The 18105-nt window shown below is 44.3% G+C and overlaps 1 protein-coding gene across 1 annotated transcript in view; it reads left to right on the top strand.

Annotated features, from left to right (window-relative positions):
• Positions 1 to 18105, top strand: part of COL27A1 (collagen type XXVII alpha 1 chain) — a 154816-nt gene that overhangs the window by 40117 nt on the left and 96594 nt on the right. Inside the window, exons 7-12 of the mRNA XM_062011295.1 lie at positions 172 to 225; positions 5276 to 5320; positions 6201 to 6254; positions 8581 to 8625; positions 10936 to 10989; positions 12199 to 12243. Coding sequence (XP_061867279.1) covers positions 172 to 225; positions 5276 to 5320; positions 6201 to 6254; positions 8581 to 8625; positions 10936 to 10989; positions 12199 to 12243 — 297 coding nt within the window. The remainder of the gene's footprint in view (positions 1 to 171; positions 226 to 5275; positions 5321 to 6200; positions 6255 to 8580; positions 8626 to 10935; positions 10990 to 12198; positions 12244 to 18105) is intronic.

The raw sequence follows: 18105 nt of genomic DNA, 5'->3' as shown, positions 1-18105 counted from the left end.
TGTTGTTTAAATCTACGCTTCTTATCCAGTCAGTTTTTTTAAGAGTTGTGGTTAAAAACAGAAATATCAATCGTTTGGTGGTACTGTTGGCACAATAACTTCAATAACTTTACATTAGGCATAGGGGAAAATGTTGCTGAAAACTTAATTCAACATGCTTGCTTCTTACAGGGAGATGTGGGCTTACCTGGTTTGACTGGGTTCCCTGGACCACCTGGTAGAAAGGTAAGAGGATTCTTTTCTAGTGAATTAGATCAGATTTTTGTTTTAAAATTCCCTCCTCTAACTCTGCCTGAAACATTTCATTAAGTCCTAGTACTCAGAAAAAAAAAGTCTTGTGCCTGTTTCACAGATGTATAAACTGGGACACAGGCTGAAGCCACTGGCTAAAGGTTGTACAAGCAAGACTTGTACATGAAGTGAAATTCTGGATCCAGGTTTCTGTTCCTTCTTTGAATTCTGTGACCCACTGCACTGCACCATCCCTCTACACTCTGACACTGGTTCTTCATCAGCAACCTGAGTTTAGGTCTAGTTCAGCCAGTATGTTAATTAAATGGATCTGTGACTGGCATCAGTACTCAAAGGCTGGATTCAGAACATGTTCAGACATTTCAAGGAAACCTTGGCTGTTTCTCCTGGTACAGCACATTTCAAACAAAATACCTGTGTGCCTTCCCTTTGTCGTATTGGAGACTGACAGCATTAGGCAGGTTTTACTTTATTTGCTTCTATATTATGTACCAACAATGTACCTGTGCCTAGAAAAGTATATGTAGAGAGAAAGCACAAGATCCATCCCTGCCTTCATGTTACAGCAGTGTTTGTCCTTGCCTTCAGCAATATCTTAGCAATCCATACCTGGAGCTCACATCTTTGTTACATCAAGGACACTTCAGTTGATTTTCCAGTTCCAGGCTGTGTTGGTAGGTTGGTTTGGTTTTTTTGAAAGCTGGACTTGTTGCAGGGAGCTGTGTGATAGCTGGGCTCAGTGGACATGACTTCTTTTCCCAGCCAGCCAATATTGACATAGCCAAGCTGAACAGTTAAAATTAGCATCTTGTTTCAAGCACTTCATCAGTCAACAGGCCACTGAAGATACACTGTTCCTCAGGCCAGCTAGCTGCACACAAATATCTACTCAGGTATGCTTTAAGATTCAGGGTAGTGAAAGCATGGAGCAGGCTGGAAGAAACTCTCCCTCTCCAAGATTATTTGTTGTATGCTTTATATTGGAATCAAACTGCCAAGAGTTGAGTCTGGGCTCATTTTTCAACTCCCAACGCTGGTCATGCTTGGAGTGCTGTGTGGAGCCATGGGCAATAGAGTGATTTGCTGTCACAAACAAGTTCTAACAAATAGGGTGCAAAGAATACCATTTTCCTGGTATAACAGCTCATAAAGCAAAACCTTGTGGTTACAATCAGCAAAATGCAATGTCAGGGGTGCAGGGACTCAGAGTGGGAAAAGTGGAGGAGGAATGAGAGATTGGGCAAACGCTCCTGAGCCCAGCACATGGCCTTCACATTTGATCTCTGCTCCCCCAGGGCAGGGCAAAAGCAGGAACAGGCTTCTGTTTCTTCATGTAATCAGCAAGTTGGATGCTGAAATCTTTCCTTCAGTGCAGCTTAAAAAAAACCCCACCTACCAGTAGCACTAGTCTGGCAGTGGTTTTGGTGTAACCTGGCTTTTATTAGCATCCTTCGTTAAGAAAAAAATCACAGTTGTTGGAGAAATGTTTGGAAAAAAATCTTTTTTTATCTGGATTCCCTGATGGCATTCCCCCAGTGAAAATATGCTGGTGTTTGGCTGAAGGTGGGCAACATGTCTTGGCTACCAGGAAACCGCAACACCTTGGAAATGGACATCCCTCCTGCTCACTCCATGGAGGGACTTATGGAAATAGCTCTAAGGACTTTGATCTGAAAACACCATGTAGAAACTTTCAAAGAGGCAAAATAGTTCAGCATTTCAGCAGGGGAAACAAAATACTTTTCCCACTAAATGAAACAACTGGCTCAGCAGCTTGAGCTGGAGCCACAACCAAGCAGCATATGGTTTTGAACAGTGCCTGTGCAGATCTTTGCTCTTTGTAGGACTGGATAGTCTGATTTCAGAGCACCCCCAAAGCCATTTTGCAAGCACCTTTCTACAAGTATATGAAACTACCTTGCAAGCAGTAGATGTGATTCTCATCCTCTTCACACAGAGCAAATGTTGCTTTTGCTGATAAGCAGTTCCTGTGGACAGTGGTAGGTCTCAGCCGTGTCCTCTGCCCTTTCCTCTGGTGCCTATGAGGTGTCAGTGGACTTTGGCTTTAGGTTGGAGGCTGCAGACTACAGTTGCCTTGCAGATATATCCCAGCATCAAGTACTGTGGAGGAGACAATAGTTGTAGCAAAGTACATTGTAGAAGACAACAGCAATGAGGGAGGAAAAAGCTTTGCTTAACCCTAATCAGAGAATAAAGACAGAGCTGGGAATTGGTCAGTGTCTCAAAACACACCCTGACGTGCAAATCTCATTTGCTGGCCTCTTTACTCTTCATATTTCCTATCAAAGTGCAGGATGATCCTTTTTTGCTAGGAGAGGGTGGATTATAAATATTGTCACAGATGAGTAAATCCTTCACTGGAGTGCAATTTCCTTTCTAAATCACAGCCCTTTGTGTTCAACACCCTGTAATCATCAGGAAGTGTCTGGATAAAAGAGCAAATGCAGTTGTTTTCATACCCTCTGCCCTGTCATTTTAGTGCCATTTAAAGAGGATTTTAGCAGGTAAATACTTTCCCATTGCAGCCAACTTTTAGCATCCATGAGATTTTCTATTTTCTCCTCCCTATAATTAACCTGTGACAGAAATAACTGCAGTATACTACAAACACACATTCAAAGCTTCTCAGAGCTCGTTATATATACTGAGGAGGATAATTAATAGCATGTACCAGTAGTAGAGTGTCTACATACTTAAGTGCCATTCACTTTACCATTATAGAGATAGCAATGCAACATTTGGTGCAGACTTTTAGCTCAGGACATGCTTTGAGCATCTCAAGGTGCTATCATCTAACCACCCATTCTGGGTGTACACTGCAGGCTTGAAAAGAGCAGAACACTTCTGAAAATCCAAGATAGGCACCTCTTTCTTATCAGTGAAGGAAGAGAGACTTCTCTAAGTGTTTGTATTCATGGAAGTAGGTGCTCCAGCTATCTGGAGACATAGTTCTTGCTCCTGGCTGTGGCTGGAAGAGCTGGGCAGAAACCCCAGGAGAAAACCCCATGGGTTCCATGCTGAATTCCAGGAGACACTGAGCCCAGAGCTGTTTCTGTTGGCAGCTCTCTCTGGAAGAGGGAAGGGGAGGACCAGAATAGACACTCTCCATCTGTACAACATTCTACTGGTCTGTGCTCCAGGGACAGATGATACCAACACTGGGTCTTCCACACCCAGGTGGGTCTGGGCCTTCACAACGTGCCTTCACATATAGACCAGACACCTAACCAGGGTGGAGCATCCTCCCTCCTTTCTGCTGATGCTGAGCAGCTTTGGTGAGGAGCCAGAGAGAGGATAAGAGAGGATCTCAGGGGCAGATCCCTGGAGAAAGACAGGGAGCCCCATCCTTCTCCAAGAGCTGCTGAGGCACTTCCAATTAGGAGCCATGGATTGAAATGCACTAATAGCATTTGGAGAAAAGACCTTCAAGATGGTTGACATAAGGCCCAGCCAGTAGCCAAATGGTCCATCAGGTCAGCCACCACATTCTCAGGACGTGCTGCCTCGTCAAAAGAGGAGGGCCATGATACATCAGCAAGGTCAAGAAGGAGAGCAGTGGTGAAAAGGGAATCAACTTTTTTCCAGGCCAAAATGTCTGAAATAATGAGCAAGAAGGAATGCAAAGGGGAGTGGGTAGTAGCCAGGGTGGCTGAGAGCATTGCATACCTCCGCCAGAGAAGGCTTAGGCTGCAGGTCTAGAACAACCCATGGGAAGAATAAAAAAGCCATTAAGCAGAGGTGTGGACCTAGGAGCAGAAACAAGCCTGGGTTCATCTGGCAAGTGAAGCAAAAGGCCAAGTCCCCAGCCAAAGCAGGGTTGGTTATGGCTTCCAGAGCAGGGAGATGCACCCTGTGGGACTCACAGACAGTGTGTGCCGGGAGCCCTGGTTGGGAACAGGGTGAATAGAAGAGACTGTTAGAGTTAGCAGTTGTAACCCACCCAGAAAGCATTTTGTTATTTCTGTAGTATTTGTGAAAGGATTGTTTCTTGTTTATTTTTTCTCTCCATTTGTTTCAAGTTAAACCTTCTGCCTTCTATTGTTTTAGTCTTGCTAGCAGCTAGGCTAAACAGTCAACTCTGTATCTGCACTTAATCTGCTAATCTGCTGTGACTTCAGTTGATGGAAACAAGTTTGTTTTAAATAGCTGAAGCAGGATAATAAAGGAGAGGAGAAAAAAAGCCTGAAGTGCCTGTCACTTGCAGAATTTACTCAGTGTTTGAAGAGAGCTCTGGGTAAATCCTGGAGAAAGTAAACTCTTAAAATACACACAGATGAGTCTGCATTGAACAAGCTCCTTTGCCCAGCTCCAGTGTCTGCATCAAAAAAAACCTGAAACAGGTTTATGAAAGATTTGTGAGAATGATTTGGAGCCTGCAACACCTGTCAGGTAGCAAAATGGATTAAGAAGCTCATTCTAATTAGTTCAGCAAAGAGAGAAAGCAAGTAAAGAGATAGCTTGCTCACCATTTTAGGTAGCTTCTGGATCTTGTCATACCTTGTAATAATCAGATTAGAAAAGCTGGAAGCTACACAAATTCAAGCCAGCAATAAAATGCTTATTTTGATGTTTCCTATGGCATTGCAAGTTGTAAAGCAAAGTGAGCTCTCTGAAATATGACTCATGTTGTATAGTCCCCCAGCTTACCCAAAGACAACACTTCCCTCTGCAAGCCTGTGGTTTCCTAAGGATTAAGGATGGCTTACTAAAGGTGCAGGTTACAAATAGGTCTGTGTACAGATTCAACACCAGGCCAGGCCCCAGCAGGTGCTGGCTGCCTTTGCCACACTGCATTGCAGCACAGCCTGGGAACAGGGGCAGTGTTTGGGTGATGCAACCACAAAGCAGCACACTGAGGATGTCCATGATCATGGTGTGCCATCCCATATCTAAAATCCTACCTCTCCTCAGAGCTTTACTCCCACCTGCAAAGAGAAATTCAAAACAAAACCAGATTGGTTTTATTTCCTTATTATTCATCTTTTCCATCCTATTTCCACAGGGATATAAAGGTTACCCTGGACCACCAGGTCACCCTGGAGACCAGGTGAGTCTTCCCAATTACCAAGAGTGAACCATTAAAGAGGGCTGGATTTGCTGACTCTGCTGCTGCTATGAGTCCTGCACAGCCTGCCCAGTGTGGACAGCCAGCTCCTTCCAGGGGCAGCTTGGTCCACACAGGGGTTACACAGCTGTGCACATCCACAGACCAAGCATCAGCAGGTTGGTGGGAGGAGACTGCCTTGGAGTTTCTAAATTTAATTTCCAATTTTTATTGCTCTACCATGATAAGTTTATGTGGTGGAAGAAATGCCAACTTACCCCACCCCCCCTTTATTTTCCCTTTTACATTCATTTCACCTGGATTTTACTAACCACATCATATTAAGTACTAACATGTAATTCCCCTCCCAAAGCCCATTCCCCTTCTCCCTTTTTCTCTTTATTTGGTTAAGTCTGATGTTTGCAGTTCAGGAAGGGAAAAAAAAGGCAATGAATAGCAAGCCCTGTTAGCAATGATGTTAAAGGATATTATACATGAGCCCATTCAGTTTTGAAGAATTTTGGCAGTGCTTCCCCACCAGTAAAACGGTTCCATATGCCAGATATAGATGCAGCCTTACACCTTCTCTTAGCCTCCTTGTTTCAAACTATCTACTGCTTTCACTGCAGATGGAGAGAGAGGAAGAAATAGCAACACTGGCTTAATGCATGGCTCTTATTGGCTTGGCTTCTGCGGTTTTTCCACCCTCATTAATTTATTTCACTGTCTACCCTTAATATTTTCTTCTCCTCTCTAAATTTGCATCAAGTTAAACCATTCTACCCTCCTCTCCCCCTCAGCTCAAAGAATCAAACAGATAAAAAGGTTTCCCTAGTGTGACATTCACCTTATCTCTGTGTCTTTTCTTTCTTTCTTTCCAAAGGGCGAACGAGGACCAGATGGAAGTCCAGGTGCCAAAGGTTATCCTGGCAGGCAGGTGCAGTAAATCTCATCGTGCTGTGCACAGACTAGGGATTTGGGTCTGCAGGTAGCTAAATATGTGCCCCACTAAAGATAGTGCAGACCTCTAGAATGTGTCTAAATGTTTTCCTTCTTCCATTCATGAGATGCTGTATCAGTGACTTGGTCTTTCAACTCTATGGGACAGTGAGGTTGTTTGTTAGGAGGTATTTTATGCCTTTGATATATAAAACCTGAATTTCTACAGCAAAATCTGACAAATTTTTGCTTTAGGATAACAACAAGGACATAAAACCAGAATAGCAGAGAAGAGAAGCAGAAGTGCAAGCTGCTAACCCTTTATCTTTAGGTATTTTTTGTATTTAGTGTTGAACAGGTTAGAAATCTGTGACAGGAAAAGGCATATTACCAAATGAAAATATTAGATGAATTCTCACAAGTACAATTCACTCACACAATCATTTATATACATATCAAATTGTGCCTGGACCATCACTGTATGTATAAATCATATATGCAGCTGCAAAAAAAGATGATTAAATAAAACCAATACTTTGTTTTCATTCTGAAAAGGAAAACCCCACATAGACAGCTTTAGGAATTGAATGTGCAAAGGAAAATAGATCAAGATCCAACACTTTATTGTCTTACTGATATAAGATGCTGAGTAGTAGGAAGAAATTTTAGAGGAAGAATTTGTAAGACTCTAAATGGAGTCTGTTAGAAGGCAGAAGAGCTGGCTCTGTAACATTTTACAGTGAAACCAGTTTGCCATGTTTTTCTTCATTAGATGCATTAATGTTGGGTTCTACTACAGTTATCTTTAAGTACATAGCTAAGAGGCTGACCACATGGCAGAGACCCCAAGCAGTCTGTCAGGAGTCTTTCAGGCTTGTCATTAGCTCCTGTGTGAATTTTTGCCCAGATGTGCAGGTTATCGGGGTAAATGTGATCTAGATGTGCAGAACAAGTCTGCATTCCCCTGCCTCAGACTACCAATAATGTATCATCACTTTCAGCTGAAAATTAAATGGATACCTTGCTTAGCATGCTGGAGAGTGCAGATGGTAGAACTGGATGAGAGCTTTATGCACCTGACTAAATGCTGTATTGATACTCTGAAAGGCTCTTGGGGACTTACATGCCAAAGAGTCTCTTAGGTGTGAATGTGTGCTAGGTGACTAAGAGGTCCAAGCTATATTGGACGTGTAAGGTTAATGAATGCCATTTAGCAATTTGCAGCAGTGCTCTGCCCATCAGATAAGCAGGGTGAAATCTTTGTGCCTGACCCTCGAAGAACAAAAGTGCTTTCTTAAAACTCAGTTTGGGGCAGAAAAGTTTGGTTTTTTTAAAGACAGCTTTTTCTCAGCATATCTGAAGGCTGTGTGTATCCAGCATCAGGGTTGTTTACTTTACTGAGATTTTACTACTTGTTACTCCTCTCAGCTGTGCTGGCTCTGCAGCTATGGGAGAGAGAGCTTGGCTCTGATGTGCACATCATAGGCAGAATTGTTAACTTCACCCCCATGGCTGAAATCTTTGGCAATGATGCACGAGCCAGGAAAGAGCACAACCCAACTTTCAGATCCCAGACTGAATTTGCAGTGCTGCCAGCTAAAGAAAATATGGACTTAGCCTTTTTTTTACCCTGCTTCCAAAAAAGCCCAACAACATTTAGAACTAGAAAACAACGACCTGGAAACTTGCTAGAAGGCAATCAACATGAAAATTCATTATGCATTTTTCCAGGCCTCTTCTGTACAAGACTTCAAGTGAGCAACAGTAGGTGTAGAAGTAGAATGGGGAACGTGCTTTCAATTCTTTCCATAGCTGTTGATGCTCCAAAGAGTTAGAGATATTGCAGTACCTGCACTGCTAAGTGACTTTCTTAGATGTAGAAAATAGGCTTTCTCATTGCATCAGGGCCTGTCTGTGTTCCTTAAATGGGTATTGTCATTTGCTATGTGTGTGTTCAGTTAGTGCATGTGTTAGAATGGAGAGCTGTTGGGTACAGAGCATCCCTGTGTGTCGCATCTGAAGTGTAACGCACCGTCTGTGCTGCATTAGCCTTTTTGGTCTTTATGATCAGAAACCTCCACTTCAGCCCCACTGAAGGCTCAGTATGTGCAGCAGTCTCAGGTTCTGCAGAGTTCCAGCTTTTCAACAATGGGAGATTTGTTATTTGTATCAATTTGTCCTTTTATTTTCTCCTTTGTTGATACGCCTTGGACTCAGCACTGAAAGCAAAACCATGCGGGGTCGGTGCTGGGGACTTGGCACAGCTTGTTAGGTTGAGTTAAAGCCTGTCCACATTTCTCTTTGTTTTTTCCCTTCTATTCTAGGGTTTACCTGGCCCCATAGGGGAAGCTGGTCCCAAAGGCAGTCGGGTAAGCAGCCTTTCATTTGTCTTTTCTCTGCTTTTCTGTTTTTACCAAAGGCTTCTCAAGAAACGTTCTGCTCAATTTTGCAGTCTTGAGACTAGTTGCTTTGATTCATTGGATTCAGGGGACTTGAACTGCACACCACTTGTTTAGTGAAGCACTGCTAAGTTTTTTGAATTACACAAAGAATGTACCAAGATCAAAGTTCACCAATCATGCTGCTGATACAAAGTCAACCCCTTCAGAGCTCACATTGCAGGAGAGAAAAGAATGGCATACAAATTCCTACTAAAGTCTGAACTTTCTGCAAGCCCCATCTCCCAAAGGCCTCTTTAGTTTCAGTAAGTGTGATTCAGTGGTCTTTGACCATGCTGGTTTGGGTATAGCCCTGGGTTTAGGGGTGATTTATATCATTATGCAGAATAGCAAGTCAGCATCTTGAAGCCATGTGCAAATACAAACATTAATATCTCTGTTCCGCCTGGTTTTGCTCACCAAATTGAATTGTTGGGGCTTCATTCTCCCTGCAAAGGATCATTATTTTTTGTTACCAGTTAAAGGCTCTCATTAATCACATTTTGTTCTTTTCCTGTAATTATAAATTCACAATGAGATTCAGAGCCAGTAAAATCCCCCGTTTCTCTAACATGTGATACTTTCTCTATATGCAGTAAATTCAAGCAGCTGGCTTTCATCACTAGGAAAACTGCAAGGAATAAACAAATGCTGACCCTGTAGCAAGCTGTATTCCTGAGCTGGGAAGGGAGGAAGATCTGAGAGAGCACAGCTTGCTCACCTTGCTTCTGCAACTTATAAACCTTTCCCTAGTGCATCTGTTTCACTGGTCTATACCAGGACCTCATGTAATTATCCTGTGGTAGATGTGCAGAATGGAAGACTTGAAAATTATTTCCCACTTTGCACCAAAATGTTTATAGCTACCCAAGAAAGCCATTTCTCAGTTCATCTGCAGTTAGAGTTGGGTGCTAAGGTGAGATACCTGCACTTTGTGGATTGAGGCAGACAACTGAGGACTTTTCTCCGTCCCCAAAGTCTATTTTTTTACTTCTGCAGGAAGTAATTCAGGAGTTAAATGGTTTGTCTTGGGATTCAGGAGGCAAAGGCAAGCAGCATCTTTTAAGGTAGCCTTATCTCTCAGCTGGGTATTATCACTAAAAGAACTGCAGCCTAAAGGGAGTGATGGACTGGTGAAAAGGTTTGGTGGGGTTGTCAGTAAGAGATGTAGTGATGATGGAGGAAGAAAGATGAGAGAAAATCAGTGTTAACACTTGGCTCTTGTAACAGTGAGGTGCCACAGGGGGAGCTCCCTGCTGAAACTCACTTCCTCCTGATTCTACATGTTTGGCACAAATTAGTCCTTTGCAAGGGACCAGCACACAAGGTAACTTTGTACTAACTGCTGAGCAGAGAGGATTAAACACAAGGCTCCAATTGTTGCAAGGGAAGGGAAATGTAGCATTTTATGCAGCATGTCTGGTCTGAGCAGGACCCCAAGGCCAGAGAGAAATGCTGCTTATGTGAAAATGCAATGCCTGCTGATGAGCGTGAGAGGAGCTGAGTTTAGGTGAAACGTTGGTGCAAAGGAGACTCGTTAACATTGGGTGTCAGAGGATGTGTATGTAGGTGCAAGTTGAGCCTTGAGCACCAGTCCAAAGAGCCTGAAATTGCACACTTGGGCCCCTGGGGTGACGAAGTGTTTGCAAAAGATCTTGGTAGTGCAACAGAGTTTGAAGGGAAAGGCTTTTGGCAGAACCTTTACTGACTTGCTCCTCTCAGCAGCAGGGTGATAACAGCCTGGCATGCCAGGAAAAGGTGAGGTTTGCATAAGAAGGGGCTGCAGTGAGTGACCACCATGCAAGGTCAGACAAGCAGAAAGGGCTTGTACAACAGGATATTTTTCACAACACAGTGTAGGGATTAGTGGTAAAGGTAAAAGAGCCCTCAGAGAGAAGAAAGGAGATGTAGGCCTGTGGATTGCTTTTGCTATCACTCCTGCTAACCTTGAACCAAGCTCCCTTTCCCTCAGGTACACTTGTAGCCAGCCCAGGTAAGGCTTCTTCTTGCTGGCCTCTTCCTGCCTGGAGTCCTCATGATCCCTGGTGTGAGGGTATGTGCCCTTGGACTACATCGTGGAAGCCAGCACCATGCAGTCCATGGGCATATACACTTGCCTCAAGGTTTATTTCATCACGGCTGCCATTGACCAGCGCTGGATGATGCTCTTGCTGTTCAGGAGAGACAGACTGACTGTTAATGGAGAAATGTCTTTGACTACTTGTTTCCTCTTTTCTTTAGGGATATATTGGTCTCCCAGGATTATTTGGACTACCAGGGGCTGATGGAGAAAGAGTGAGTATTTTGTGAAGAAAACCTTGGTGTGTTCCTCAAATACAATGCTGCAGAGGCTGTTGTAACCCTCTCTATCCCTTGTTCCTGAGGAAAGAGGCGAGCATGCCTGGTGTTTAACTATGCCTTCTTTAGCCTGTTTCTACCATTGCATGAAGACCTGTGTTTCTATATGATGCTGACATTCAACTCAGGAAAACCTAGGCTTCAGGATCCTCAGACCTCACTGTTGAGGACAGAGGAGATCTTCTATACTTTCCTTCGTTTAATAACCTGTCTTTGTCCTCTCTCATGCTAAATCATCTTGGAGGGTGGGGCAAGGGAAGAACATACATGGAAACTCCCTGCTCCCACAGGAGTGACATCCCAGCATTTTGGATGCCCAACTGGAGATGTCTGTAAAGAACCTGGCTCTTGGAAGAGACAGTGCCTGGGGCATTTCTGACAATGGCTTTCCTTCCAGTTCCATCGAGTTGGGCAGTCAAGACTGAATGGGCAGTTGGGGCTGCTGTTCCCATGTGTCCTCCCTTCACTCCATCCTTTTCATGGTGCCTTCTCCAAACCCACGTGTTCAGAGCTTTACAGGGCCTTCCTTGCCTTTTTGGTCTTCTCCCTTGCATCTCCCCCACCTATCTAATCCCTACCCATCCAAGGACCCCCTCTTTCCATTGTAAGAGCTCTTAAGGATGGTGACTGTAAGATGAAGACTGTTTAATTCCAGCTTTTTCTCCCTCAAATGCAAGCTCCAGAAACAAGAGAGGCCCTGGGAGCATGTGGGAGTGAGTGTGTGTGTGTGCCTGCCTGAAAAGGGACTACCCTGCACTCTAGAGTCGCTGATTTAATGCTTGTATAACTAAATAAGAAACATAAACACAAGTTCTCCAGTGAGTGCCTTGGCGGTGGCCTTCATTCGGTTCCAGACCAGTAGCTTAATGACTGCTCCTGCTAAGCACAGCTTCAGCCTGTTGCCTTGGGTGTGGATGCTGCCTCTGTGTGTCCTCAGGGAGGGCTGTAGTTAGTGGGTGAAGGTTAATTGTCTTCTGCTCTGGCAGCTGATTGCAAGTAGCTGACATTTTGATTCCTGAACAATGCCTCAGTCATTAGCCTGGTTTGCATTCCATTTCTCTTCTAGTTTTATTTTGTATTGTTTGTTGGCTGTTTGCTTTCTCAAACAGACCTATTATTTTTTTTCTCTGTGTGTTTTCCTTGCAGGGGATCCCTGGAGTTCCTGGGAAGAGGGGCAAGATGGGTAGGCCGGTAAAGTTTTTCCTCGTCTATTATGCAGATCTTGTTGAATGAAACTGGAAACAAAACATCTGGCTTTTGGCTGGGTCTCTTCATGTCTTCTGATGGGAACTAAATGGGGAGATGAAACAAACCTTTCCATGTCTCTTTTCTCAAGCAGTAAGAAAACTGGACACAAGTATTGTTCTCTTCCTTTCTTCCCTGCTTTGTCCACTTCACAGGCACTTTTGGTCTTTTCTGCACCATCTCCACGCTCCCTTGGATCTTGCATTTCTCAGATTCTTCTCTGCAACATGTTCCCCTCTGTCCTCCCTCTGGCCAGCCTCTTCCCTGAATGCACTTTTTGATTGCCCACCATGACTGCAGCATCCCAGGTGTCTGTGCTCACTCTGTTACACCTACTGTTCCGTGCTCCCACCAGTCCCGCCACGTTTGCCTCTTTTTGCCGTGATACTCCCCAATCCTTGTACTAACCTGGTTTGCACTATGCAAGTGCACTTTTGTAGAGAAAGCTCTTTGTCCTTGATGATGGTAGAGAGTTCAGGCAGTAACAGATCAGATGAAAGTATGTTTGGGGAGCAAGGAGACCAGGTAAGTTTGAGAGATTGGCAAGGAAGCTGAGGTGTTTGCACATCAGGCTGAATACAAGGTGGAAGCTGTGAGAGCTGCATACAGAAGGAGGTTTGTGCTGACAACAGCAAAAAGCAAAATAAAAGCAGGTGGGAAAAGTACTGAAATGAGTAAACAGGGAAAAGACAGAAAAGCCTTTCCATATCAGACTTTTTTCAAGCAACTCTATGTGCTTCCTTTAGCAAAATGTATAAAGCTTTTTGCTCCAGGACTCAGCAGAAAGACCAGGCACGTTTGTGCTCTGGTGTGTCTGGTTACCTCTGCACCTTGTCCTGAGTTTCTCTTGATCTCCTGACATCATTGCACTTGAACTCTTTGTGATATGTCCACTCACCCACACATGGAAAATCCCAGCGCTTTCCCCTTGTCCCCTTTGCATGCGAACACACGCTTTCCAGGAGTCCCACACCCACTGCTCGCTCATGTTCTCACAGTCAGACTCATGCAAACATCCCAACAGTGCCACATTCATCCCTCTTGGCTGTCCTTCTCTCCCTGGGATGGGGGGAAGCCGAGCAGATTTTTTTTGAGGGAGAGATCCATAGCAGATCTTTCAGTTTTGTAAGCTGCTGGTTGCACCAGAAAGCTCTGTGATGAATAGTTGCAGAGAGCCCCATCGATGTAACGATGACTCACTGACCAGAGTAAAACAAAACAAAGCAACTGTCGTTAGGTACAGGGTTTCTGCTCTCTGCCTTGTTTCTGCACAGAGCACGCTGGAGGCGCAAAGCATTCCAGCTGTTGTTTGGCTAGCATTTGTAATCTTCCAGGCAAGGGTTTTTGTCCAGAGGTCACTGTTACAAACAAGGGGCTCCCCTGAGATCAGTGGGGAATCTCTCAACCGTGGAGGCATTTAGGCTGGGATCTAGAGAAGGGATTAAACGGCTGTGCATGAGCACCTTTGTTCTACTCTGCTCTTTCAGAGAGTTTTGGCTCTATCCCCATTTCATGATATCAGGTTTAATAAGAAATCTTGAATGGACTGATGCTGATGATTTGTACTTCCATGCGTGAACAAAAGGATTAAGTGACATCCAGAGTTATTCAGGAAGTCGCTGGGAGAATGAAAAGTAGGAACCAGCTGACCTGGTTCCTTTCCCAACACTTATCTCCTGGCCTGTGCTGTCTCCCAGCTGGTTTGCAGTGTTAGTCAGCCTGCTGGGATTTTTCTAGTCTCTTGTGTCCCCTTGTCACTGGGTTTGCTGGTGTAGCTACTGCTCCTGTTCTATTTCAGTGTTGTCATTGCAATGGAGAGCTCTTGGAAGCTCATAACAACTGCCATGCAACATGGTAGATGCTGTGCAGAGTAGGGAAGGAGTTGGTATCAAATGTATTCCTCTACCTAGTTTTGTTTGAGAAGAGGGATGGCAACAGATTAAGTGCTTGGCAGAGGAGGAGCAGGGGGCTGGGGGAATTTGCATGTGACACCATGGGCCTCTGAGAATGATGTAAGAGGGGATGATTAAAATAGAAGAACTGGACATGAGTCAGATCTTGAAACCCTTCCAGGGAAGTTAAGTTTTGCAGAGCTGTGAGGGACATGGAGAATCTGTCGTGGAAACAGCTGACTTCACCACCCGCTCTGCTCTGCCTGCAGCGCGTCCTCAACGTAGGAGGCAAGTGCATTGCTAACGTATGAGCCCTAGCAAACTCTGGAGCAAGGAGAGGGCTGGGGGTGGGCTAGGAGGAGAAATATGATCAATGTACAATGCACTAGGGAGGCTGAAATAACATGAGCCTGTACGTCTCTGGATTTGCTGCCTGTTTTAGAGGTAGGCTGGAGGCCTGGAGCTGAAGCAGCCAGTTGCTTAAACCTTCAGTCTTGCCAATGCAGTGGCTGAAAAGAATGGGGTTTTATGCTGTTTCTGTGGCTTTTTATGGTGTTCAGTTGAGCAGCTGGCAGAAAAAAATAATAAAACAGAAGACATTAAAAGGCCCCATTGCTGCAAGGGCAGTGGGGCTGTGGTCGTTACCACTCTGTGGGGAAGGAATGAGAGAAGCTGTTGTTACCCTCTCTCAGCATGCTTGGGCAGTGTATCAGTCCTAGTTCATCTTTAGAAAGGAGATGTACAGTCACTGAAGGAGATAAGCCACAGGAAGAGGAGATATAGCTGATCATCATTGGAGAAGCACAAAGCTGAGTGGGAGATGAGTAGCTAGGACCAGAAATGTCTGCACTGCAGATTAAATTAAACTTCAAATAAAGTGTAATATTTTCAGAAGCACTCAAGCCCTGTTAGCAAAAGAGACTTAAAAGCACTTTCAGGAAATATATCCAAAGAGCTTTGAGCTATTTTTGTTGTTCATCTTTGTTACTGATATGTGCTTGTATCTTTTTTTCATGTAGGTTATCAACACTGGACCAGCTGTACTATCTTATGCCTGGCTTTTGCTTACAATGTGGTTTAGTAGTAGTATCATTTTAAAAGAAATAGAAAGGAAGGAGCAGAGTTTAGTTCCAGGACACACTAGGTAAATCTTGAGTTTGTCTAAGGTCTATTCACAGTTTAGCCAAGGTTTCTTTATAGTTTTCTGAGAACCTGTTAGTGCTGCTGATCCTGTGCTAGGAGCTCAGTTTGAATACTTGGAGCCTCAATGTATCAGGTACCATGCAAACACCTTGTGAAAGAAGAGCTCCAGCCCAAAGGGTCCATCAGTTTGGATTACAAAACAGCACAGGATGAGACTGTCCCCAGGGCTGGAAGGTTCAGGCAACAGTAGCATGAACAAATCACTAATAGCATAAACAGGCATTTCAGCTTCCCTGTCTGCCTGGCTGTGCTCATAGTTACTGTTCTTGCTTTTGTCCTCCTGTAGCTCCTGGTTGTGAGTGATATGCAGCTGTGTTTCACCAGCTGTCGAGTGCTGTGATGAGGGTTCCTGCCTGCCTGCTAATGTCAGGCAAGGAAGTCAAATGCCTCCTGACAGCACAGGCTCTGCCATCCGGCTGTGTGCAGCCTTTGGCAAGTGCCAATGTGTTGCTGAAGTTCTGCTCCAAGGAGATAGCTTGACAGGTGGAGTAGACCATGTAAAGGGCAGGCACAGAGGGAGGGTTTGCACTAGTGATGTGTGGCCAGGAAGGCTGATGCCTCTGCCTGTGAGAATGGTTGGAGTCTGCCAAGGCATGATGGCAAGGCACTGCATTGACTGCACAGGAGGAGGAAGAGGACACAGGACCTGGTTTCTCCCTCTGGCATGTAACTTCAGACAAGCTGCTGGGCTGTTCTTGGCTGTGTGCAAAACAGAGATAACACATTCAGCTCTTATTTGAGCTCAGTAGCTGAAACTTAGCATGTAAATGCCAAGGATTACTGCTCAGATGTCAAGGAAGAGGTGCTATGAAGTGGTGTGTGGATTTTAAGTATTAGGGATCAGTGCATAGGTGAGTCCAGAAGTCTCCCTTCCCTCTGTCAGCCACAGCATGGAGATTGAGAGAGCCAGCAGTGATCTGGCAGCCACTCGTAACATAGCCTCAGTACTTGTTGTGAGCATCAGCGTGGTGGCGAGCTGCCGAATCTGGCGGCCGCTTTCCGTGAGCTGACCACAGTCAGGATCCCCCTTGCCAGCTCTCAGCTGTGCCTTCTTGCCAGGCTGTTTTTCATGTCTGCTGTCTTCTTCCATGTTGACTTACAACGTTAATGTCTTAAGTACTGCTCTCACTGAACACCAAGTATCAATATATTCTTTTTTCTTTGTCTCTTAAGTTGTTAGCAGTGCATGTGATACCTCTGCACTCTCCAGCAGTACAGGCAGGCTGTTGCAACACATGGAAAGGCATTGCCTTGGGGAGACACTAGATAGCAAAAAGCAGAGCTGCCTTTGGGTTAGGAAGGTTTCGTTTTACAGCTTCCCCCAACCTTTTGATATATGGCTAAGATAACTTAGTGGTGAACGTCAGAGCATGGGGCTTTGCCAAGTTACACAGTCTCAGCTGTTGTCCATGCAAACAATGGGGGCACAGGCTTTGCCATGTGTCTGGAAGGGCTGGCATAACCACAAATTACTGAGAAAACAAATTTTGCTCCACTCTGTAGGGATTAAGACAATAAATAGCTCCTCTCTTCTTGCTCCAATCTTCTTTGTGCTTTGGATGCAGCTGATGTTCCCTTGCATTTGGAGGGAACCAAGCAAGAGTCTCTTGCACCACACAAGCTGAGATTTAGGAACAGCATTTTGAAGCAACTCTTCTTTAACAAATAATTACCAAACTCCAGTTGACTCAATTGAGCTCCCTGAGGATGCCAAGAGGCAGCCCATATGGCTTTTCCCATGAGAAACATGATGTAGGCATACACTCTGAGAGTTCTTACCTACAGTACTATCATGGCTCACATGGCCTGCTAAGGGTCAAGCCATGTGAGGAAGAGTGGAGCTTTACTTTTCTTTCAACACTTAGAAACATATTAAAGAAATATTGTAATTAAAACTGAGACATTTCTAGAGCTAAACTGTGGCTTCCCACTCAGTTAACACTCAGATGTTAGTTCAGTGTGTTAGTTCACAAGCCATTTCCTAAAACCTGAAAAAAAAGGGAATGATTTTTTTAACTGATCCTAAAGTATGTTATCCATGTCCTCAGAAAATAAATATTTACTCTTCAACCTATCTTCCCTGCTCAGGCCTGATCACCAAAGCTCTGTCACTGAGAGAGTTTTAGCCCATGAATTGGATTTTCCCATTAGCCATCTAAGTTAAGGATTTGCTATCATTTTTATTAACCTAATTTTTTAAAACTATTTTTTCTTTGAGCCATCATTGACTTTTTTTAATGCTTAAGTTGGCAGCTGGTCTCTCCTCCCCTCTGGACCTGGTTCACCACTCTGAAATGCAGGCATGAGCCCAGAGCAAATGTCACCATGTCTTTTTGGCTCAAGTTGTGTTCCACATGTCTGGAGTTTCCCAGATGTCCATGGTGAGGTGCTTGCATGGTTACTTATCACTCTGATATCAGCATATGTTCCTCTGTTCATGATTACATCATCCAAGTAACCAGTCAAGGTGGACAAAATTAACATATATTTCTTCTTCCAAATAATGAGCAAAACGAAGTGCTTGAAAACACAGGGGAAAGCACATGAAAGGTGCACAAGTCCATAACTTCTACTGAAAGAAAACAAACACAAAGATGATTTGTTTCCAGTAATGTCCCTAAGCAACTTGTCCATCATTGAAAAAGCTTGTAAAGAATTAAACCAAGGTCTCCTAAGCACAAAAGCATCTTTCTTCCTTCAGTGCTCATTCATA

The sequence above is a fragment of the Colius striatus genome, chromosome 19 (genome assembly GCF_028858725.1).
Source record: "Colius striatus isolate bColStr4 chromosome 19, bColStr4.1.hap1, whole genome shotgun sequence".
NCBI classification, from domain to species: domain Eukaryota; kingdom Metazoa; phylum Chordata; class Aves; order Coliiformes; family Coliidae; genus Colius; species Colius striatus.
This window is presented reverse-complemented; position numbering and strand designations above follow the sequence as displayed.